Source organism: Bos javanicus, chromosome 2 (genome assembly GCF_032452875.1).
Source record: "Bos javanicus breed banteng chromosome 2, ARS-OSU_banteng_1.0, whole genome shotgun sequence".
Classification (NCBI taxonomy): domain Eukaryota; kingdom Metazoa; phylum Chordata; class Mammalia; order Artiodactyla; family Bovidae; genus Bos; species Bos javanicus.
This window is the reverse complement of record NC_083869.1, coordinates 38,656,156-38,680,068: the sequence shown is the minus strand read 5'-3', so window position 1 is coordinate 38,680,068 and position 23,913 is coordinate 38,656,156. Positions and strand designations below refer to the sequence as shown.

The 23,913-nt window shown below is 40.6% G+C and overlaps 1 protein-coding gene across 2 annotated transcripts in view; it reads right to left on the bottom strand.

Moving 5' to 3' along the window:
- Nucleotides 1-2,212: 2,212 nt before the first annotated feature.
- Nucleotides 2,213-23,913, bottom strand: part of ACVR1 (activin A receptor type 1) — a 130,962-nt gene continuing 109,261 nt past the window's right edge. For both annotated transcript variants that reach the window (XM_061437447.1, XM_061437458.1), the window contains 4 exons: nucleotides 18,748-19,023; nucleotides 14,488-14,685; nucleotides 4,168-4,298; nucleotides 2,213-3,431 (listed from right to left, as the gene is read on the bottom strand). In XM_061437447.1, coding sequence (XP_061293431.1) covers nucleotides 3,297-3,431; nucleotides 4,168-4,298; nucleotides 14,488-14,685; nucleotides 18,748-19,023 — 740 coding nt within the window. In that variant the 3' untranslated portion in view covers nucleotides 2,213-3,296. The remainder of the gene's footprint in view (nucleotides 3,432-4,167; nucleotides 4,299-14,487; nucleotides 14,686-18,747; nucleotides 19,024-23,913) is intronic.

The window sequence follows — 23,913 nt, the reverse complement described above, 5'->3', positions numbered from 1 at the left end:
TTGAGTTCAGTTACTGGAGAATTAACATTCTTTCTGTGATACCATATTTCCTTGACTTTTCATAGTGTTTGAGGTTATGTACCTCTGCTTTTGCTTTTGAAATAGCAGACACTTTTCTTAGTGAAGGATTTGTTTTCTTTGGCTGTCACAAATCAACAGGCTGGCATCTAAAAACCTTCTTTTGTGTTCCAGAAGATGACACTGTAGCTCACGTTTCTGGTTTTTCCTTACCAGGGTTACTTTTCAAGGCTGCATTCAGGAGCACAGAAAGAGCCAGGAGCTGTGGGCTTAGTTGCCTAGGGCTTTGGGGATGCCCAGGACCTGACAGAGAGATCCACGAGTGGGATACTCCCAGAGATCTGTGAGTAGACTGCTAGCTGAAACCCCAAAGCAGATGGCAGGAAACACATTATTTTGGTGTTCTTTGGCATTCTTGTTTGCTTCCTTCCATTTCCTCTCCTTCCTCCCAGTCACAGAAATCCCTGCTCAGAAATCTAAGAGCTGCTGGAGACAAATAGCAGCCAAGCAGTCTGTCCCTCACATTTGGGCTTTCCATCTCTACTGACAAAGAGGTAGCCACCGATGCCAACACAAGTGTAGAGCACTGCAGTGTCATCCATGCAAATTAGGTGCCTCAATGGAGTCCCCTCTCTCCTCTGCATTTAGACTCACCTCTGTCCAGCTCTAATAGTGTCCTGGAACCTCCCATCAGGTTGGCTGAATCTCTACAAATTCTCTCTCCCCCATGAGTGTCCAACACTCAGTTCTATACTCTTCAGGTTTTCCTTTTCCTGATCACAGCAAGTAGGGGTGAGGCAGGCTTACTGTCTCCCTGGGACCCACAGCCCTTCTGAAGTTCTATTTTGAGGTGCAGAGATACACAGTAATCCCTGCTGTCCTGGTATAATGTGCAGAGGCACTTTTGTTCAGTTATAGATGTGACACCAAAGAAAGAAAAGAACGCATGCTGCCGTGATCCTGACATTCCTCTAGAAGCTGGTGTTCTACTTCTTGATCTAGGTGCTGTTTCCATGGGTGCAGTCAGTATATAAATTTATAAAAATGCATCAAGCTGTACAATTTTATATATGTATATAGTACTTCAAATGTTAAATACAATTCCACTCCACTTTTGGTGAGTATACAGCCAAAATAATTGAAAGGGGGAGGACTCAAAGAGATATTTATACACCCAAGTTCATGGCAGCTTTACTCACAATAGCCAAAAGGGGGAGGCCACTGAAGTGTCCCTCAAAAGATGAATGGATAAACATTGTATATATAGACAGTGGGATATTATCAACTATAAAACAGAAGGAAATTCTAATGTATGCTGTTAACAAAGATGAACCTTGACATTATGCTAAGTGAAATAAGCCAGGCTCACACAAGGACAAATACTGTGTGATGCCATTTCTATGAGGTACTTAGAGCAGCCAAACTAAAGAAAGAATAGAATGATGGGTGCCAAGGATTGAAGAGAGTGAGAAATGGAGAGCTATCATCTAACAGAGTTTCAGTTCTGCAGGATGGAGAGAGTTCTGTGGCTGGATGGTGGCGACAGCAGCAAAACAATGTAAATAGACTGAATACCACTGAACTGTATATGTAAAAATGGTTATGATGGTAAAATCTGTTATGTGTTTTACCACAATTTTTTAAGTTAAATGTGACCTTAATATATACTCGCCACATAAATGTATACTAATGAAGTTATTAACTTACCTCTGGTGAACATTCCAGAATTTTAACACCTCTACTCTGAGTTACTCTAAACCCTACATTTTAAACCCCATTGAACACAAGTAAAAAAAGCCAACAGCCAACTCTCCCCAAGCAGCAAAGGTAGGTAAGATGCCAAAGACTGCTTTCCCTCACACAGGATCTTTACACGAAACAAAATGCTTCGACCTTCTTCTTTCCACTTACATTCACAAGTCTCTTTCTAAGGAGGCAGGTCAGTCAGTCAGTTTCCCCAGCTTTGTAGTGGGGGTAACAAACCTAAGAAAAAAATAAAATTGCAGCCCTTCCACCCTACCAAGTTTAAATTTTCTGGTACCAAATTTAAGATGGAGGGCATCCTCCTTAGAACCTTAAAGTTCATTAGTAGACTTTAAATGCAAATTTGACTTACAAATTAGTTTTGTGCTTCTGTTTCCATAAGAAAATGCCTTATAATATGTAGATTTTTTTTATGTTGAACAAAATTCACTTTGACTTGAAAACATTTTATTTAATTTATACAAATAACTACTAAATACAAAAAGTAGATTAAAACAAAATAGTTATTTTTTTCTGGCAGAGTTTAAATGCACATAATGGATAATTCCGAAGAAAATGCATTTTCCCCACAGCGTTCAGGACTAAAATTCTACTGAAATCTTTGCTTCTAAATCAGTAATATATTCGGTGGTGTCACGTGGGTAATGGCTAAATACGTTCTGCATATGAACTGAAAAAAAGTTACAGTCTACACACATATAAATGTGAAGCACTTAAAATGTGAATTTAACAGATAATAAAAGAAAATGTCCATTTCAGAGTATAGTGTTAAAAACATTTTGGTAATAAAATCATAAGACCACATAAAAATAAGCTTTAACATATGCATGCAGCAGTTTTGTAAAAACTGCTACCTGCACAAGTAATAAATAATTTGCAAAGTTGTGTATAAACAATTCCTAATGTTCAGCATCATTGTAAACATCAGCACATGTGTAAAATGCAGCAAAGTCTGACATTACATTTTGTTTTGCCAAATTGAATTCCTATTATCCAAAGACAGACCAGTGGAGTACACAGCCAACATTTTGGCAAGTTGGGTCTTTAAAATTAAGAGTAACAGTGCAAGTAAGGAATGCAAAGAATTCCTAGTGCAATAAAGAAGAGAAGCACAGGCAATATTGCTGATTAAAAATTCACCACCTCCTTGAGTTTCCCGTGGGGAGTGTCTAGGAGACCTGTGAAGATATGCAAAGCCACTGTCTTAATGCCCAGATCTCTTTTAGGATTTCTCTGTGTTCCTCCAGTTCCCTACCTTTGCAACATTGTCTGTCCAACGTTAAGTCTCTGCAGTGTGAACAGTTTGTGAAATGCCCAGGTCACAGTCATTGAGCGAGGTTAGGGTGGTTTTGGTGTCTTCCCCAGCACACAGCCGAGTAAGATGTCTGCCTTGTCAAAGCAGCCATTCGGGGAGGGAGACAGATGGATTCTGTTCTGATAACCAGTCAGGCCAGCAATAGGTCCCAGCTGGACAACAATAATGTCAGATCTTCCTTCTTGACACCATGAAAATGTCAACAGTCAGTTTTCAATTTGTCTAGGGAATTATCAATTTTGGTCAAAGTCTTTTTGATACGCAGGGCTGTGAGTCTGGCAGATGGATTTTGATACCAGCATTCTTTCATCAGCTTGGCCAGGGAGGTTAATGTCTGAGGAGAGAAAGAACCAACACCACAGTGAATAAGAAACTGGGCAGATGTTATGCCAACCATTTTGCAGGGCTCTGCAGGTCTTGTGATGTTATTACCATCTTCCTTACACAATAATCAAAGCCTTGGCCACTGGTAAAGAAGCCACTCTTGAGTGTCTTAATGCTACCATCTGACTTTATCAAGTCAATTACATACACCAGTCTGGACCCCTTGATGGTTTTATGGGTATTAAAAGCCATAGTACTAACTAAGAGTTAATACTGAAATATGCAAATAGGGTCATTTCTCAATGTCTTAAGATTTGTTATTACTACTTAACAACAGCAATTAAGGATTGGCAGCATTAAACAGCCTATGTTTGGAATTTCAGATATGCAGAGACAGAAAAGAATTTAAAAGCATTAATTCAAGTCTCTTGGTGAGACTTTTACAGGTGAAACTGCAGCCCTAGGGCTAGTGGCATAGTAATGACTCTCCCAATTCCTGGAGCTGGTCAAGGGTAGAAAATCTTGTGAATATTGTCATTTGTTATCAAGATTTATCGATGTGGCTCTTTCAAGAATGAGACCACTTTGTGAACCTGTTCTACTAGGTCTAAAGCCCTTTTACATACAATAGGGAGAGAAAGCAACAGAACAAATCACTCTACCAGCTGAAACTCTGGTATGTATAGAGTTGTATACAAGTGTACGGACAGTATAGCTCTGAAATGAAGCAAGCATAGTACTCTTACCGGGTCTGAGAACCATCTGTTGGGTATGTTAGGCCTCTGTTGATCCACACAGACTACCTTCCTCATATCTTCAAAACTTGGGTCATTGGGAACCACATCATAGAATGGTGGCTTGTAATCCTCCACAATACCTTCATACATGGACAAGAATTGTGTTGGTTAGCAAAAGAATAGAGGTTTCCAGGGTATTATTGATGGGCATCACAGGATACAATGCAGAAAAAAAAGAAAAAGTACTGATCACCTTTCTCAAACTTCAAGATGATCCTAAAGGCTACAGGTAGGTCTTAAAAAAATACGTGGAAAACAAAGCAAAGGAAGGAAGCCCTGCAGAGGACTTAAGGGCAAAAACTGTTTAGAAGAAAATGTGACTGCTACTCAAAGAGAATCTCTGATTAAATAGGGTCAAGATACCTAAAGAAGGTACATGACTCTAGTAACTTCAAACCATAACTGAAATGAAATGCAGTTCATGAACTAGAGCGAGAGGTAAATAATCCAAAACCATCAGCAAAATACCCCTTTCTGTTATTAGGGAAAAAGTCACTGCTGTGAAATAATCCATCCCCTTCGGAGGATGCAAATATGTAATATGAAATGCAATTTCCTCATTCATCCAGTATGTTCTAAGTACCCTCTGTCATTCACAGCTGTCTGTCTGATGGCTCTATTATTTCCTCTTAGATCAAAGGCACAAAATAAAATGCGGAGGACAGTCATTGGAAAGGAGAAGAATGGCTAAAAAGAATGAACTCTTCCTCACTCCCAGGCAATTATGAAAGTGGCTAATTTCTGCTCCGGCATGGTTTTCAATGCCTTGGAAATCTTTTTCCTTAGCAAAATTACATCAGTTCCTTACTCTTTGCAAAGAAAAGTAGTTCCACAAACAGAAAAATTTAAAGAAATGATTTGGAATGAGAAAATGGATTCTTTTCTTTATAGAAATAAAACCCAGGAAATCCATTACTTTTCTTCCATCATCAAAGGCCTCAACAATGCGGCTAGTAGATTCCCTGGTTTACTGCCTCTCCCTCCATGTAACTTCTCTTCCTAAATACCTACGAGATCGGTTATTGGCACAGACGGGAAGATAACTGTTTTGCAATCTCCTTTTCATTTGTCAAAGAAATTAACACTGTGAAGCTGTTCTAAAAGATCCCATATAAATACAAACCATTTATGGAAAACATTAGTCATGATAAGGAACATCTGTTAAATACTACAGTTTTGTTAAACTTCATAGATTTATTTTAAAAATGGAATGTAGTCTAAATTAGATTTAAAAATTATAATTGATATTTTTAAATCTAACTTACCCACATTGCTTGACTGTGTTTGTAACGTGTACTAGTCAGTGGATTAACACCTTTCCTGGAAAATCATAAACAGTTCAGACTGGGCATAAATCCCTGCTTTCAAAAGACGACTTAAGATACTTCATCTCAGAGGCCTTACCTACTACTGCTCTAGTCAGGTCCCTAGGAAGCATTCAAAAAATATTTTAATTCTTTTCAATACACATATTACTAGGAGACATCACATAAAATAGAGCTGAACACAGACCTGCAAGATAATTTATACCTTTATAAGGGCCACATTAATTTATAAGAAACAGTAGGATTGTGCCTACTTTAGCATTCTTTAAAAATCTAGCATGATAGCCATTTGGGAGTAATTTGCCTAGCCAGCTTGGGAAGGGGTATACAACTATGAAGTTGAATTTTTATGTAAATGCAAAAGTACAGTTAACGATTTTTAAAACAGAATTTGGGAATACTCAACAGTAAATTTCACTATACAAAGATTAAGTTTTCTTTTGGGTTTATAGTTCTCCATATTTTAATTTTAACTGCCATTTTTAACAAAAGGAATCAAGTTTAAAGAGACTTTAATTCATTATGTCTGGGAGTTAGTCACATCTCTTGTCAACCATTGGACAAATGGTTGACTCTCTCCCTCTAATGTTGATCATGCTTCCGCAGAATAAAATAAGTCTGGGATTAAACTCCACCATCATCTGGAACTCCCTCTGGTCAAGGAAAGCAATTATTTCAAAGTATATTACATACCAACCATGTGTGGAACATCATACTAAACATTGAGGATGATAAAAGTATAAGACATGCTCTCAGTTTTCAAGGAACTCTAGTGGAAGATGAGGACAAGCCCCTCTCTTTTTTTGCTTAGGTAATGGGAATCTTGTTTAAAAAAAAAAAAATTGTGTTTTACCCCTTTATATATCTTGAAAGGCAAGGATAGACGTTCTAAGTTTTACTTGCTAGTTTCCAAACTGGCTTAAAAACCACTTTAATCCCTTAAACTGTGTGATCCAGAGGCTGTCCTTTGCACTTCAGTTCAGTTGCTCAGTCGTGTCCAACTCTTTGCAACCCCATGAATCACAGCACGCCAGGCCTCCCTGTCCATCATCAACTCCCAGAGTTCACTCAAACTCATGTCCACCGAGTCAGTGATGCCATCCAGCCATCTCATCCTCTGTCGTCCCCTTCTCCTCCTGCCCCCAATCCCTCCCAGCATCAGAGTCTTCTCCAGTAAGTCAACTCTTCGCATCAGGTGGCCAAAGTACTAGAGTTTTAGCTTCAGCATCAGTCCTTCCAATGAACACCCAGGACTGATCTCCTTTAGGGTGGACTGGTTGGACTGACTAAGGATATACAAATAAAGATGTGATGTTGGTGATGAAAATAATAGAATATGGAAAAAAATATAAACTAGGAGTAGGGAGAAGAGGTGGGGGATGCGGTGCTCAGGGCGTTTTAGAGAATTAAACCACGCCACCTGTGTGGTTTAAGCACCAGACATAAAGCTGGTGCCATGGAAGCATAAGAAACTTTCTGGGAGCCAGGACTTGAGGGAACCGAGAGATGAGCTGTCGAGAAAGACTACGGGACAAGAACACACCAAGGAGAGGGGGCACTCCAGGTGGGGGGAGCATAGGAGGGGATATGGGACAAAGACAAGGGGTTTACATGATCCTTCCATGTTGGAGAGGGGCAGGGACGTTCTCTTGGCTGATATGGGTGCACATGTGGTGGGCAGGGTGAGAGGTCAAGGTTAGGCTGTGAAGTGACTCATGTTGTCGAGGCAGGAAGTTACTTACAACTATTCCTCTTCTGCCAGAAAACAAGTGGATTTTCAGTCCTTTTACAGTAGCACCCAATAAGCAACTGCCAAATCGTGAGCCAGCGAAGAGAACAGCGTGCACTCAGCAAAAGGGACTAAAAATACAAAGTACTTCAAGTGCCAAAGGAGTGGTACAGCAACAAAGGATCCAGGAGCACGGCAGGAGAGGAGCTCTCCAAGAGCGGTCAAGGAGGACAAAGCCTGCCAGGCCTTGCTTTTTCACGTTGGGGGGTGAAACGTCAAGAGCCATGGGAAGAGTCAGAGAAATTATCCATAACCTCTTCCCCTACAACTTTGGACATGTGTATCTGATTTATACAATTAGTTTTATTCCTGGACATATATCTAAGTGACATTTTTCTCTGGAGCAGATATACCTTTACCAACAATATCCCTGGCATTAATTCACTGCATGGTTCTAAGTAAAAGCCTTAATTGCCAGGCCTTAGTTCTAACACCTGTGCAGGACACATCACGATCTCAGGAATGCCCTGGACAGGGCTTCAAACCACATGAAACCCCAGAGGGGTCTTTCTGAAAATGCAAGCATCCAGAAACAAGGCCTGCCTTGTGATCCTCCATACCCGAACCATTTGGCTTTCAAAGTTTGGGGGATTTTTTTCAATTGCAGATAAGGGTTTGTAGAGTGAGCTATAATTTGAACAATCTGAAGGTGAGGCAAAGATACAAGCATGGAGCTGCTGCACAGCACAGGGAGCTCAGGTCGGCGTTCTGTGATGACTAGAGAGGTGGGGGGGAGTGGGACAGAGGGCATATATGTATGCACATGGCTGATTCACTTCATGGTATACCAGAAACTAACACTGCGCTGTATAATATTGGATTATACTCCAATATCCAGTAATTAATTAAAAGAAAAAAATAATACATCCATGCGATGTTAGAGTCAGGCAGATCACAGCCTTCTTTTCCTTCAGAAGAAGAAACTGAGGCCCACTCAGGGAAAATGTACTTGTCTAAGCACACTGCTAATTAATGACAAACTAGAATCCATTTCCCTGTTAGTATTCAAGATCTCTTCCCAACAAGCCCCGGATGGGACAGTGCGTACATCTCATCACAACAGTGGGCTCACTCTCCCCACTGCCCCACAACTTGCGTGGACACGTCCAAGTGACAGGTGAGGGAAGCAGAATCCTCAGCACCGACATACAGACAGAGTGCTACCATTAACAGTGAATGCCTACAGGGATTATAAAACCCTTCAGAAACTAGAACATTACAACTAAAGCCATTTTACATTGAATCAGAGTGCTTTATGGTTAGCTTCTGAAAAATCTCTAAGTTAATATGGTGCTTCCTTCAGGGATGACCTGTGAGAAAACAGTTCACAGACAAAACTTTTTCATCTTAATTAAATAACTGTATATGTATTTTTAACATTATCTTCCATTTAATGTCATGGGATACTGGCTTTCCCACTTCTGGTAGTGACATTCATCTCCTTTTAAAAAGAAATGTTTGAAAAATTTCCAACGATTAAGAAAATAATGGTACAAGTGGCACTCGGATAGGAAAAAGATCATTAAGGCATTACATGTATGAAAGAATCTTGGGAAGCAGTGTTTTCAGAGGCGCATTTTTTCATGGTAGGAACAAGATTCAAAAACATGTATCTATTGAGACTTGCCTGGTGATCCGATGGCCAAGATGCTGTGCTCCCAATGCAAGGGGCTGGGTTCAATCCCTGGTCAGAAACTAGATCTCACATGCCACAGCTAAGATGCAGCACAGCCAAATAAATATATTTTTAAAAATAAATGAAAAATGTTACTTGTCTTAAAAAAAAAAAAATCTACTTGTGTTACTTTGCTTAACGCTCCTCACAGGAGGGTTTCAGACCCCCCGTTTTCACGCCATGGCCCACATAAAAAACGACTGACAGACAAATGGATGGCACTCTCACAGCTAAAGTGATGACAGCCAAGGGGTTCCAGTCCCAGTTCCCCTCGACCCTGCCTCACTGCCAGAGATTTCAGAGAGTCACACCTGTAAACCAACAGGGCGCACTTGCTGGGAAGCCCTTTTTCTCCCCAAGGGAGGTGCACCTTTCTGAAACAGGAACACAGTTGGGAGGACAGCTCTGTTCTCTGCTGAGCAAAGTACACGTGTGGCAGCGATGACCTCATCCCGCCACCCCCACTCCAGTTCATGGGCCTGTGGAACCACGTACATCAAAGTCAAGACTAAATGCATCCTCTGAAATCCGTTAAAAAGTCATGTCCACTACTGGGATTCCCAGCAAAGAAATAGTGCCACAGCAAATGATTCAGAGACTGCTGCCCCGTCATGCCCTACTAAAAATACTGATTGACGTTACAGTTGTCAGAGGAGACGTCAAAGGGCCTACGAGAGATGTGCAGCCATGTTCTGAGTTAAGCTATGACCAGACACCTTACATCTCACATACCTCAACCTAGAGGGAGATGCTCCACTAGAGATCCAAGCATTTGCTGGCTGTGGAGCCCTTACAAGAAGAAGAATGCATCATTCACTTTATGCCGGGGCTGTTAGAAGGTTGACATCACAGAGGCTTGCCTTGGTGGAGGGCTGCTCTGAAAGGTGTGTCAAGGAGAGAGACCAGTAAGCAGCAAACATCACCCAGTAAAGTTCTGCTGGCCTCTCGTTATTCTGTCGTGAGGTCAATTAACTGCCCTCCTCTGGTCTAGACCTTTAACTCAAGGCCATAAAATTCCAGGAATCATGAAAAAACTCCTTCCTTCCTACTCCACCTCCATATTCCTGCCCCAAACCCACACTTAAAGCCTCAGACAAACCTGAAAGAAATCACTTGAATACTTAAAAATTTCTCTAATATGTTTCTCCCCGTTGTTCAAACCTTAATAGACACTGAAGTAGTGAATAAATTCATGAAACACACTGGGAAGTTGCTGAAGAAACGCGAGCCGTGGTTTCTGTACACAAGCCCATTGTGCTTAGGAACGACATGCACACATGGCTCCTTGGCAAGTCCAAGGACTCACAGGTTTTCCAAAGCATGTGTGCCAAACATAAGCTTCTTCTAACAAGCATTTCCTAGTCCACACCCCATTAAGAGACATAGCTTGGCCAGCAGGGTATTTTCAGTAAGATACAAATGCTTTTTGACACACTGGATTCCATCACTAAATAAAGCCAGTCACAGGGCAACAAAAATGTGTCTGCAGAACCCTCCTGTGGGCAGGGAAGAGGAGACACGTGAGGGGTATAACAGAGGCTCATGCTGCTTGGATGATGCTACAGTCAAAGGTGTGCCAAAGGAGGGACAATGAAGATCATTTCAGTTTTTAAAGCCAAAAGCAGATGACCACAGTATTAGAGCAACACAGCTCTGCTGTTTCTACATACAGGGTTCTAAACACTGAAAGCTGAGGCTTCAGAGAAGGGACTTCTGATCCCAAGAAGGAACGGCTGCAGGATGCTTGGCTGGGGCTACTAGAGGTATTTTGATCAGACCCAAAGCTAAGCGGCACAAGTGAAGAGCTGTGAGGCACCCACATACCTATGGTGTCCACATGTCAAGTTCTGTCTCCATGCCACACTGAATCCAGGTGACCAGAAAGTAGTGTGTCTGCAGAACTGGATATTAAAGGAAGAAAGGAAGAATGCTGCCGGAGAAGTAGCCAAACTCCAGAAAGAAAGGCCACGCCCTAGCTACAAGACTGAAAGGAGAAAGGGACCCTGCTTTGGCTTGGAAGAGAGCAAGTTTCGCGTATCAGAACACAAACCAAGAAATCCTGCGTACACAGGCTCTATCAGCATCCTAGGGACAGTCTTTATTTCCTGGCCTGATTGAGACTGATAGAATATGTTCCATTTTTACCTGAGATCTCCAGAGTACAGTCGCTGACTACAGCACAGCATCACCTGGGGCCCTGTTAGAAAACAAAATCCTGGGTCCAGCCCCAGACCTGTTAATCGGAGACTTGGTGGGGGCGGTTCAGTAGTCTGTGTTTCTAGGTGATCCTACTGCACACTTTGCAGCTTAAGCACTAGTGATCCAAGCAAAACCCTGCCTTAGATCCACATAGAAAGTTCACCCGGAAAAGGTGAGAAAATGGTTTTCCTTCTGACCAATTCCAAATTCAGTATCAAACTAAACACAAACAGTAAATTCCAAAAGACACTACTGAGATAATTTCAGATGCGAAAATGGACTGAACTTTCATTTCCTGTACAGACACAGCATGAAGTTTATTATTAGTAGCAAAGAAATGTAAAGTTCCCATGAAAATATAAAATGCGACATATTTTTATACTCATGGTTCACTTGAGGATCACATTGCTCCAGGAGAACTATCTGGTCATCAATTTTTACAATGGACTCAGGAACTCAAAGGACACATAATTATAATGACCTTCCTAAGATAAGATATTCATATATTTAAATGAGGTACATTTAATATGCAATAATTTCAAATATATATATCCTTTTAATGTCAGTTCTTAAAGCTAGTAAGAAAGTGAAATAGGTACATCACACCCTGGGGTGAATGGGATATTGTAAATTAGAACAACTCTTATGGAAAGCAATTTGGCAATATGCGTCAAGCCATAAAAACATCCATATTCTTTGACCTAATAGGTCTACTTTGTCTCAGATTAAGAATAATTCCCTAAATGAAAAAGTTATATGAAGAAAGACATCTACTATTGGCCCCATATGGAGGAGACAGGATATCTAACAATATGGAAACAGTTAAATTCATGAACTGACCATTAATATGACCGCCAAAAATGAAAACAGATTAACATTAAAAAACCACAAATGAAGAAGATACAAACTATATCTAAGAATTACAGAATTACAACTAAGTAAAATATATAATATATATGTGCTTGCATAAAGAAGAAGGCGAAAGAAGCGTGAACGTTGCAAGGCAAAGGCAAATCCTACTCATTTTTCTGTTTGGGGATAATAATACTACTAAATATTAATAGATCTATCTGCAAGCAGCCTTGAACACTCGCAAGTTTGAGTTTGGATAAACTAATTTCTGTCTTTGTGTATGTACATATTCATGGGAGAAGGGAAACTCGAGAAAGAGGGAAATACCAAATTAGTCATTGTCAAGGGACAGTGGCTGATTTAAAATGAGACTTAACCACCCCCTAAAAATCAAACCACAGAACAGTAGCTCAACCCACAAAAGTTTAGGAAACAGAGAACAATCTAAACCATGATGTAAGTAGGAGATCAGGAAATCAGAAAACATCCAAAATAGTCTCTCTCCCTCTACCCTTCACGATTTTCAGAAATAATGTTAGAAGATAGACTGAGAAAACTATGATTTGTTGAGCTACATTTTAAACCAATGACTCTAATTTCCAACTGACTCCTATTAATCACAGCTGATCTTCAAAAGCCATTTGGGTTTAAGCCTGTGACACAGGGAACGAATTTGCAACACGAGTTCTTACAAAGCCCAAGTCCCGAGTTTCTGCCAAGTTCAGCTTTCATCACACAGGCTGGCCTGGCACAGCTCCAGCACCCACAGCTGGATTGCTACCATCCTGGCCTTGGAACATTAACTTCCTCTTCATCTGGGGCAAGTTTCCCATCACACGGTTTATTATGACACCAATCCATTTCTAACCTGTTTAAGATAAACTAATTAGAATTTGATTTTCAGTTCTAAGCCTCTCAAGAATTATTAGGGAGGGACATGGGGGAAATGAAGTTGCTGTGCAATTTCAGGCAAAGTTCACACAGAACTTTATAAATCAGCAAAACAATCACTCTGTTGCAAACAATTCTCAAGGCGCTTGAATGGCACAAAACCCAAGTCAGTAGCTCCCAACAATTGAGAAACAATTACCAAGAAAATGTTCATGACTCCATCCAAAAAAAAAAAAAAAATCTTTAAAAGAACTGTCAGGTTACAATGTTTGCGTGCTTATGTTTAATCTGAAACAAGGACTTTGATACCCTTACAGAGTTTGTTAAACTCTGCTTGGGGGTAGGGGGGAGGCGGTGCAGAGGAGGGAACGCTACCCCAAAGGCTTGCCAATTTAAATTATTACACACTAAAACTATGTTACCCCAATTCCACTTCCCTCACAGAACCTCCTATTCTCTGGCTGTGTTATTCTCAAAAATTATGGTTGCTCCAAGAATTTCAATCATTACAAGAAAGTATCAGTGGAAGGTGAGATGGAGCCTGTGTTTGCGACTCCATGCATTCTCTAATACTTTAAATCTAGGATCCCAGTGGGGCCCAGGAAGGCAGAGCATCTCCTGAAAATGAGTATCAGTTTAAACATATAGCATTTTCATCTGCTTTCCGAGAATAATTTCCAGATGTGTCCTCTGTGAAGTAAGACTTCCAGTTGTGAAGGTGTGAAGAGGTCGATTCAGTGGATTTGAGAGATGCTGCTCCGATACCCACTTTGTGGGTAGATGAGATACATGTTGTACTTGAATGAGAATAGGTATTGCCTCCAGAATGCAGTAAACTTAAAGTTCAACAGTGCATTTTTGGTATTTTTGGCTGATAAGAAAGACGGAGGTGAAAAGTTATGGTAGGGAATATAGGTTAAGAGTTATCAACAAATATGTGCTTCCTTGTGGCTAAGGCAACACCACCATTTCATGAAACTTTGTTATACGAGGACCAGGATGAGCCTCCTATTCAGAGCTTCCTGGATGTAAACTTCACTTACTCAGCAAGTACAGCCTGCTTCTTACAAAGGAGTGAATTCCTAGTGTGCAACTTGAGTCTCTTCTCAATAATCCAAACTTGAGAAGTAAACTTATCTACAATAGCAAGATTCACCCTTAGATTTACTTGAGCATTCTCCTCATGATAAACACCAGTTGGGAAAAGAGCAAAGGAGGAGGAAGAATAGGAGAAAGACAGAATCATGAGGATGGAGGAAAGAAGAAAAATATGGACTGAAGGAAAAATACCAACAATCAAGGAATATGTAGTCTCTTGCAGAAATACTTTTTCTATCACCATCTCCTTTTATGCAGTTGAAACAGACTGCCCTTAGGCACCTTCCACCGACCAGCCATAAATCAAATATAAATGCCGATAGCTTCACAAATATGATTCATGGAACAATGTGGACTTAAATATTCCCTTTGCCCTTTTAAAGGTAGCAGGATCAAGAGGACTCAGACAAGGACAACGTTATATGAGATCAGTTACCTACCATTGCTCACCATCCGCCTGGCCACCTCCCACAAGACAAGTCCAAAGGCCCAAATATCGACTCTCTTGTAAGAATCAAAACAATCCACCTGGATAGTTTCATCAAGAACCTCGGGGGCCATGTAGCGTTTGGTGCCCACACGGGGGTTGTTCCCCACATCGAGCTGATTGGTGCTCTGGGAATGCATGACTGCCAGGCCTAAAAGGAAGAAGACAACAGTGTCAACCCACTCCCTTTCTCACAGAGGGTTGCTGAAGGTTTTCAACCCAACCCAGTCAACTGCGCCCTCTTGTGGCACTCAAGGTGACTGCCATATTCCCCCCAACACCCCCGCCCCCCCGCCCAGTCATCCCTGGAGTGCTGTTGTGATGACTTAGGTGACAGCAGGAAACAGGGCTGATGCCAGAAACATCCTGGGTGTATTAAGTTAATATAGGAACCTCAGAGACAAAAAGATTTTGAGTGAATAATACACCAAATCAATATGAAGCTGGTGTTCAGAATCCACAAGGAAACAGACTCACTTGTTAAATGGGAGCCTCAAAAGAAGCTCTCAGCTCCAGTACAGCTCCCACTGGTCTCCAAACAAATTTCAAACCGTTTGAAGAAGGGACTTTGAGGTAATTTATCATGACACAAAGAGGCGACTGCTCCAGGCCCTGCTCTATCCCTGAAAAAGGACCACTCACCTGAACAGTTGTTATTGTTAAGTCGCTCATTCATGTCGACTCTTTATGACCCCCTGGACTGTAGCTCGCCAGGCTCCTCTGCCCATGGGATTCTCCAGGCAAGAATACTGGAGTGGGTTGCCGTTTCCTTCTCCAGGGGATCTTCCCAACCCAGGGATCGAACCCACGTCTCCTGAATTGACAGGTGGGTTCTTTACTACTGAGCCACCTGGAAAGCTCCATCTGAACAGTAACCTGGGCCAAACCCACAGGCTTTTTTCTCAACAGCCACATGTACAGAGAACAATAAGCTGACCCCAGATTCAAAGCACAGCTCTCATGTTAAATGGTTCTGAAGCACTTTCTTAAGCCATGACTCATTTCGGAATTCCTCAGCCAACTAAAGAGACCCACATTCCTCACAAACCAAGGGACAGATACACGCATGGTTTATTTGAGAATGGAATTTTTGATGCATAGGCAGACCAACTGAAAATGATTTCTCTGACACTGAGAATAATGAAAATTGCCAGAGTGGAGTTAGCAGGCTGTGTAAACCTTTGTATCTCAGTGGGGATCCCTCAAGTCATCTGTGGAGGATGCTTCTCCTCCCAGTCCATGGCTCTGAATGGGTGGGATGACGACTCCATATACAGCCGGGAGATAGCATGCATGTCATCCCAGCCTTAATAATTACCAGAGACACTGGCAACTGCGTCTGACTCAGACTGATTCCTCTTTCCCTTAATTTTATAATCAATCCTAAGATTCCATAGCTACTATGAACATTTCCCAAATCATATATGCCCCTCCACCATTTCCAGAACCAAATAGTCAAGATAACAGAATACAAAACAAGTCCAATTTAAATAGGCATAGAGATGCTAGCTGTGGTGGTTTTAAAATATACCCATGAGTGTTTTGAAACTTCTCCCTTAAAGAGGGGAAACTCACTTCCCCATGCCTTGAGCATGGGCTGGACCATCAAAGACAACAAGGCAGAAAAGTGTGTGTTATTTTCAAGATTAGGACATAGAAGGCACATGTTTCCCTGTTTGCTCTCTGGGGTCATTCACAGTGTTGGAGGTAACTCCAGCAGCCCAGTGAACAGGACCATATGATAAGGAGCCGAGCATGGCATGTGAGTGAGCAGCCATGAGAGTGAGCCATGCTGGAGGTTCCTCCAGCCCCAAGCAAGCCTTCAGATGCCTGCAGCCCTGACTGACGGCATGACTGTTACCCTCTAAGATTCTGAGCCAGAACCATAGACTTGAGTTGAGCTTGACTGTTACCCTTCTAAGATCATGAGTCAGAACCATAGACCCAAGTTGTTCTGAGACTGCTGACTTGACTGTGTGAGATAATAAATTTGTGTTCTTATAAGCTGCTAAGTTTTAGAGGTAATTTGTTTCCCAATAATCAGTAATTACACTAACTAAAGAGACAAACCAACCAAATGAAATGTACCTCAATTCCTATTTCAAAACAACTGGAAAAACTTGAAAATGGATAGTAAATGATATTAAAGAATAATCAGTAACTTTTAGGCGTGATAAAGTATGATTATGCAAGAGAAGTATTTCTAGGGGGTTCATTTTGGAGCATTTAGGAGTAAAGAATTGTGACGTCTACAATTTATTTTCTAATGAATTTGCAAATATATATACTCAAGTCACATATAGATAAAGGAAATTTGGCAAAATTTTAGTAACTGTTGAATCTAGGTGTTGTGGATATGAATGATCATCAAACTATTTTTTCAGTCTTCATGTTTGAGTTTTTTTATAATCAAAAGTTAGGAAAATACAATACTGGTATTTTTGCTAAAATACTGGTAGTTTTGCAATATTAATAACAACGTAATTGTGACTCTTAATTTCTAGGTATAAAGTAAAAAGCTAATATAAATTGTGGTCGCATAGGAACAATCTCCTGTACTACTGATCTACTTCCCTGAATACCCCTTAAAACATAAAGTTGTATTTGAAACCATGAATCCAATTGGAGGGCTGTAAGCCAAAATACATGTAATTAAATAATTAATCAGTTGGGTTTGCTGCAAATTTCTCCCAAGTCCCATAAACCAAAACCAACAGCTGCCTCAGTCTGCCCATCTTCCCTTGGCCTCTGAACTATAACAGTATCTACCATTTAAATGATTATTTGCAAAGCATTTATAAAATTTCTGAATCTTACACAAGAATCGTGTGAGGCATAATTGACTTTCAGTAACATGAATTAATACATGAACACACTATTATAAAAGTTTCAAACACCAGAGAAGTACAAGGCACAGTATCAAACACTGAAGTCCCCCTTGCTAAGCTCCCCGACTCCTGCACTGAGTATAAGCAGGTCAGCAATTCGGGCAGGTAAACAGATGGAAAGACCTGCACAAGAACACTGGGTCAGTAACTGGGAAACACACACCACCTTAGCTTCACGACTCCTGGCATAGTCTAACAGCCTTCTACACCACAACTTGCCACAACAAAAGTGTTAGTGTCATGCCTTCTCACACTTGGAAAACACTGTAAAATAATTTCTCAATGTGAACACAAGGACTTGAAAGGGATTCAAAAGAAAGTTTTCTGATATGTCAAATATTGTGTTTAATAACAAACAATTTTATCATTTATGTAATTAGAGCTCATACTGCCTAAACCTTTATTAGCGTACCTACAATGATATGAAAATAAGATAAACATTTTTTATCCAAGTAGAGTGGGCATCCCCAATAGTTCACTGTAATGAAGACCCCATATTACAATTTAGTTCTCATTAGCCTATCATTCAGCCAATATTCTAGGGGTCTAGGGTAAGTAGGTTTTATATAGAATGCCACTGTAAATGAAAAGTCTTATTGATAATGCAATTAAAGCTACATTAAGAATCACTCTACCACCTAAGAATGAGATATCTCAGCAGAGCAAATGGTAAATTGGTTTGGGGATTTTTCCCCTCCTCTTTGATTTAAATAATTTTGCGTTGGTTACAGAAGAACAACTTTAGATACCATTTTAAAGATAAACTCATTCCATAGGTTATCTAACTGTGTACCTACTTTCTGTAAAGGCTTGTGAAATCAGAAAGCACCAGGAGTGGTTGCCTCTCAGGGTGGGTTGGGGCAGGAACAAACTGAACCAGTCCAAAATGACTTTCTAGGGTAACAGGAAGGTTTCTGTCTTGACAGGGATTTGGACTTTACAGCATCTGTCAAAACTCTGAGAGTTAAGATCTGTGCAATTAATGTGACATGTAAATTTTACCTGAAAAGAAAAAAGTAAAAACTTGCAGTGAATGATACAGTGGTGTGTATGCTGAAGCCACTGGAAGGAAGGGCTCTTTTGTCTGTAGTTTACTTTGAAATGTACAAAGACTGAGGTGTACTGATAAATAGGAGGCTGGATATGTGATAACAGTAAAATGTTCATGGGAGAATCTAGGTGGTAAATACACAGGTGTTCACCACGAAGCCATTTCAATTTGCATTCCTGAAATTTTTCGTAACAGTGTTAAGGGAGAAAAAGATGCAACCCAGCTAAACGGGAACATGACAAAAGTTAAAAAAATAGTAAATTAAAAAATTTACCCAAATCTGCTATGCAACACTGTCCATTCTTCTTAACCAGGATGTTTTTGCTTTTTAGATCTCGGTGAGCAATGGCCGGTTTCCCTTGGGTCCCAAAGATCTCTATGTGCAAATGTGCGAGACCGCTCGCTATGGACAGCACTATTCTCAGGCAGCTCACTGTATCCAGAGTAGTAAGCTGAAGGTAGTCGTACAGCGATCCCATTTCATGATAATGTGTGATCAACCACAACTGTGTACTGGAGTGTCTTGATGTCATGTCTGAAGCAATGAAACCTGGACAGCGCAATGACAAAAATTAACAGACAAGTGAGAATTCCACATTACAGCTTGAGTACACAGAAACAGTGACCCATATAGTAGAGATCACCCATGACAAAAATAATTAAACTCATCAACTACCATGAAAGAAGGTTTACAGAGGCATCAGCAGAGAAATAGAATGTACTTATTAATGCATTCAAAAGGCACTGCTAATGAACAGGAAATTTTCATATTCACTTCCATTAAAATATTTTACATTGCATTAAGATTCAGATAGGAATAATGTCTTTGTGCTTACCCACAATGATAGTGTCAAACCCTTCATTGTGCTGGCATTCCAAGCACAGATCATTCATCGTCCACCCAGAGAGAACATAAAACCTAGAACCTAGACACCTGTGTTCCAGTCTCGATCTGCCTGTGATCTGCTGTGTAATATTGGACAACTCGTTTGTGCTCTTTGGATTGTCTCTGTTGTAAAATAAAGGGGTGAGTTTATATTAAATAGCTGACTGATTCATTAAATGTAAAAAGGAATCTATCAAATATAACAAGCATCCTCTTCGTCAGTCACAGAGGACAATCAAGACGATGGTATTTGTAGGCTAGACAACACAGATTTGAAAAGGAAATATTACAGTATAATGTGAAAACAGCCTTATTGTATACTAATATGTGCAAAGGACAACAGGAGCCCAGAGCAGGGAATCATAACTCAGACTAGATGTTACAGCAGGCTTCCATCAAGAAGTGACTACTGAAGTGGTCTTGAAAAGAAGTGACATACTCGTCCTGTGATAAACCATAAAAGAAAAGAATATGAAAATTTATATATATATGTATAACCGAGTCACTGTGCTGTGAAGCAGAAATTAATGTGACACTTTATGTCAACTATACTTCAATAACATTTTTTTTTAAGTGAGATGTTGAAAGATGTAGATACAGAGGAAGGAAGAAACTTTTCTAGACATTCTGAGGGAACTTTTCAGCACATTGAAGGAACTTGAAGTCAGAGGCACTTCTTAACCTGTGAAATAGTGTACCTGTCTTTTCTGCTACAGAGATGCTTTCCTAGCACTATAGATCTATGCCTTATGAACACACTTGATGGAGAGTGAAATTTAGAACTTAGAAATAAATATAAGGGGATTTTTTTAAAAAAAAAGAGAGATAAGACTTGAAGAATTAAATAACTTGTGAAAGTATGAAAGAAAAGGAAAACACTTAAAATGCTTTATATAAAGTACTTTATATAAAATTTGTAACACTTTCAGAAATTTTGATTTTTATAACATTTTCACAAATTGGGATTTTTCTCAATAGACCAGTAGGATAAATATCATTATACTCATTTTACAAATAATTGAGTTGCTGCTGGGAGGTGCCAAGGATCACACAGCTATTAAGTTGCTACTAACACCAAGTTTGATGCTAGCTGCCCTGATGCACCATACCTTACATAAGAAAGTGCTGGGAACAGAGAGGAGTACCTAATTTGATCATCAGCAACAGAAGCCATTACTAATTAGTGAGAACTAGCAGTGTGCCAGACAGGTTTAAATACCCCATGTGCAATCCTCCAACAACCACATGAACAGGAAGGCTTACATCACTAACATTAAAGTCACTGACACTAAGGCCAGTAGGCTTACTGACATTAAGGCCAATAACGTTAAGGTCATTGACATCAACATCAGTAAGCCAGCCAGCAGTCTGGCTCTAGAACCCATTCTCTTCCCTACCAATTCATCCTGCCTTCAGACAAGCTGGCTTCTACTCAGAGAAAGACAATCCTGACATCTGTACCCATGGGACATCTGTAAAGTGAACTGAATAGCACTTCGACACCTTGAGGTGGTCCCTCAGCCAGCCTTAGTCTCTCACTGTTCTCCAGCCTGTCTTTGTGTCCCCATAGCTGATGCTCTTGAACCCTTAGCTGACCATAACATAATTCAAACTGTGCACTTAGATGTCAGTTATTCTTGCGAAAGAAAATATTTCTGCTACAACAAGGTACTATTCGATAGCTGTGCTGGTGCTTAGTCACTCAGTTGTGTCTGAGTCTTTGTGACCCCATGGACTGTAGCCTACCAGGCTCCTCTGTCCATGGGATTCGCCAGGCAAGAATACTGGAGTGGGTTGCCATTTCCTCCTCCAGGGGATCTTCCTGACTCAGGGATCCAACCCACATCTACTACTGTGTCTCTTGCATTGCTGGCAGATTCTTTACCCACTGAGCCATCAGGGAATACCCTATTGTATAGCACAGGGAACTATATTCAATATCCTGAGATTAAACCATAACAGAAAAGAACACATAAAAGAATGTGTGTGTGTGTGTGTGTGTGTGTGTATATATATATATGGATCACTTTGCTGTATAGCAGAAATTAATGCAACATTGTAAATCAACTGTACTTCAATTTTTAAACATTTCTGCTTAATCATTTTATACCACATAATATCCATCTTTAATGACTTTCTCAAAAATGGGTATCCCAAACTATAGAAGCACCACTCAAAAGAAATTAAATCACTGCAATAAATTTGTGTAGCCTTTATTGATTCCTCTGGCCAAGGGAGAGCAGCATCTGATTGATTGAGTGATTAATTAAATAAATAAGTAAATAAGATTCATTCTCTCACCTTCTCTAAGTCCCCAAGTTCTTAGAGAGGGATTTTTTCTGGCCCTTAATTATGATTTAGACCTTCAAGAAAAATGACTTTCAAATAAGTTAGTTAATTAGTTCAGTCGCTCAGTCGTGTCCAACTCTGTGCGACCCCATGAATTGCAGCACGCCAGGCCTCCCTGTCCATCACCAACTCCCGGAGTTCACTCAGACTCACGTCCATCGAGTCAGTGATGCCATCCAACCATCTCATCCTCTGTCGTCCCCTTCTCCTCCTGCCCCCAATCCCTCCCAGCATCAGAGTCTTTTCCAATGAGTCAACTCTTGGATTTTTAAAAGCTGTTTACCACTCAAGTGTGAATTTGTAACTACATTTGCTGCAACACGCTAGAGCATTTTTATGGGACGTTTGCAGTTTGAGTCAAAGCCGTCTACTGTTAGTGGAGACTGAACAGGTGCCCGTAAGCTGGAAGTCTGGCCCAACCACTGGATGTGTTCATAACACAGAGAGAAAGTGATTAGGGCAAAAGCCTCTTTCAGAACAGCCAAAGTCATCTTCCCAGGCTCCTCAAGAACTAAAATAAAACCCAAATCTTAAGTGAGGTAAGCAGTACCCTTGTGAGCCTCTTGAGTGGCAGCTCTTGTGGGAACCAGGCGCCAGGCAGCTCTGACCGTGGAGGAGTGAGATCAGCATGCCGTGGCATAGGGTTTGAGAGTGTTAGGCTCCAGAGCAGCACTACTAGGCATTCACATGGCTCACCATCCTGAGCTGGGTGAGCCCACCTCTGACACATAAAATCACCATCTTGGGGGCTGGGAGAGAGGCTCAACAGGGACGGGACATATGTATACTTATGGTTGATTGACACTGTTGTACAGCAGAGACCAATACAACATCGTAAAGCAATTATTCTCCAATTAAACATTTAAAAGAAAAATTTTTTAAAGATTATATAAAATATAAAGAAAATCACCGCCTTGGTTTCCTCGTTTCTAAGTTATGAATAGCACCGTCCTATACGTCAAAGCAGAGAAGGCAATGGCACCCCACTCCAGTACTCTTGCCTGGAAAATCCCATGGATGGAGGAGCCTGGAAGACTGCAGTCCATGGGGTCACTGAGGGTCGGACATGACTGAGCGACTTCACTTTCACTTTTCACTTTCATGCATTGGAGAAGGAAATGGCAACCCACTCCAGTGTTCTTGCCTGGAGAATCCCAGAACAGGGGAGCCTGGTGGGCTGCTGCCTATGGGGTCACACAGAGTTGGACACGACTGAAGTGACTTAGCAATAGCAATACGTCAGAGGGTTCCTGTGAGAATAAAAGAATCAGTACAGGTAAAATGCTCTGTAAGATGCCTCCCACACAGTAGGTGTTCAAGTGCAGCTGGTTACTCATAGCTCAAAATAGCTCAGGGTTCAATTACAACCCCAAAATTTGTAATTTAGTATCTTTTAGGTAGTTTCCTTCCAGTTGGTCTAAAAACGTTCTGACATTAAATGGTGAATCAGTACCTTTTAAGAGTATGAGACACTTCTACAGATGGAGAGTATAATGGCTGCACAGTATGAATGTACTTAAATCTCACTTACATGATTAACATGGTCAACTTAATGGATACTGTGCCATAATTTAAGTGCTATAATCTCTTTTAAAAATTTTCTTGAAGGATAGTTGATGTACAATGTCGTGTTAATTTCTGCTGTACGGCACAGTGATTCAGTTATACATATATATACACTCTTTTTCATATTCTTCTCCATTACTGTTTATCACAGGATGTTGAATATAGTTCCCTATGCTATAGACTGGGACCTTGATGTTTACCCAGTCTATATTTAAGTTTGCATCTGCTAGTCCCAAACTCCCAATACTTCCCTCCACCATCCTCCACCCCCCGCTGCCACAAGTCTGTTCTCTACATCTGTGAGTCTGTTTGTGTTTTAGAGATAAATTCATGTCATATTTTAGATTTAACATGTAAGTGATGTCATGTGTACCATAATTTAAAAAAAAAAAAAAGAGTGTAAGATGACAGGAATTCCCTGGTGATCCAGTGGTTTATTGGGACACAGTGTTTTCACTACCAGACAGGGGCAATCCCTGGACGGTGAACATCCCAAAAGCTGTGCAGCTTGGCCAAAAAAAAAAGGTTTTTGGACTGAAAATCTCACATTAACTCAATCTCCCTGGCTTTAGTGATGAGGAAAAGGGTGCTCAGAAACATACAACTCTGGCCCAGAGTCACACTGTGGGCCTCTAATTA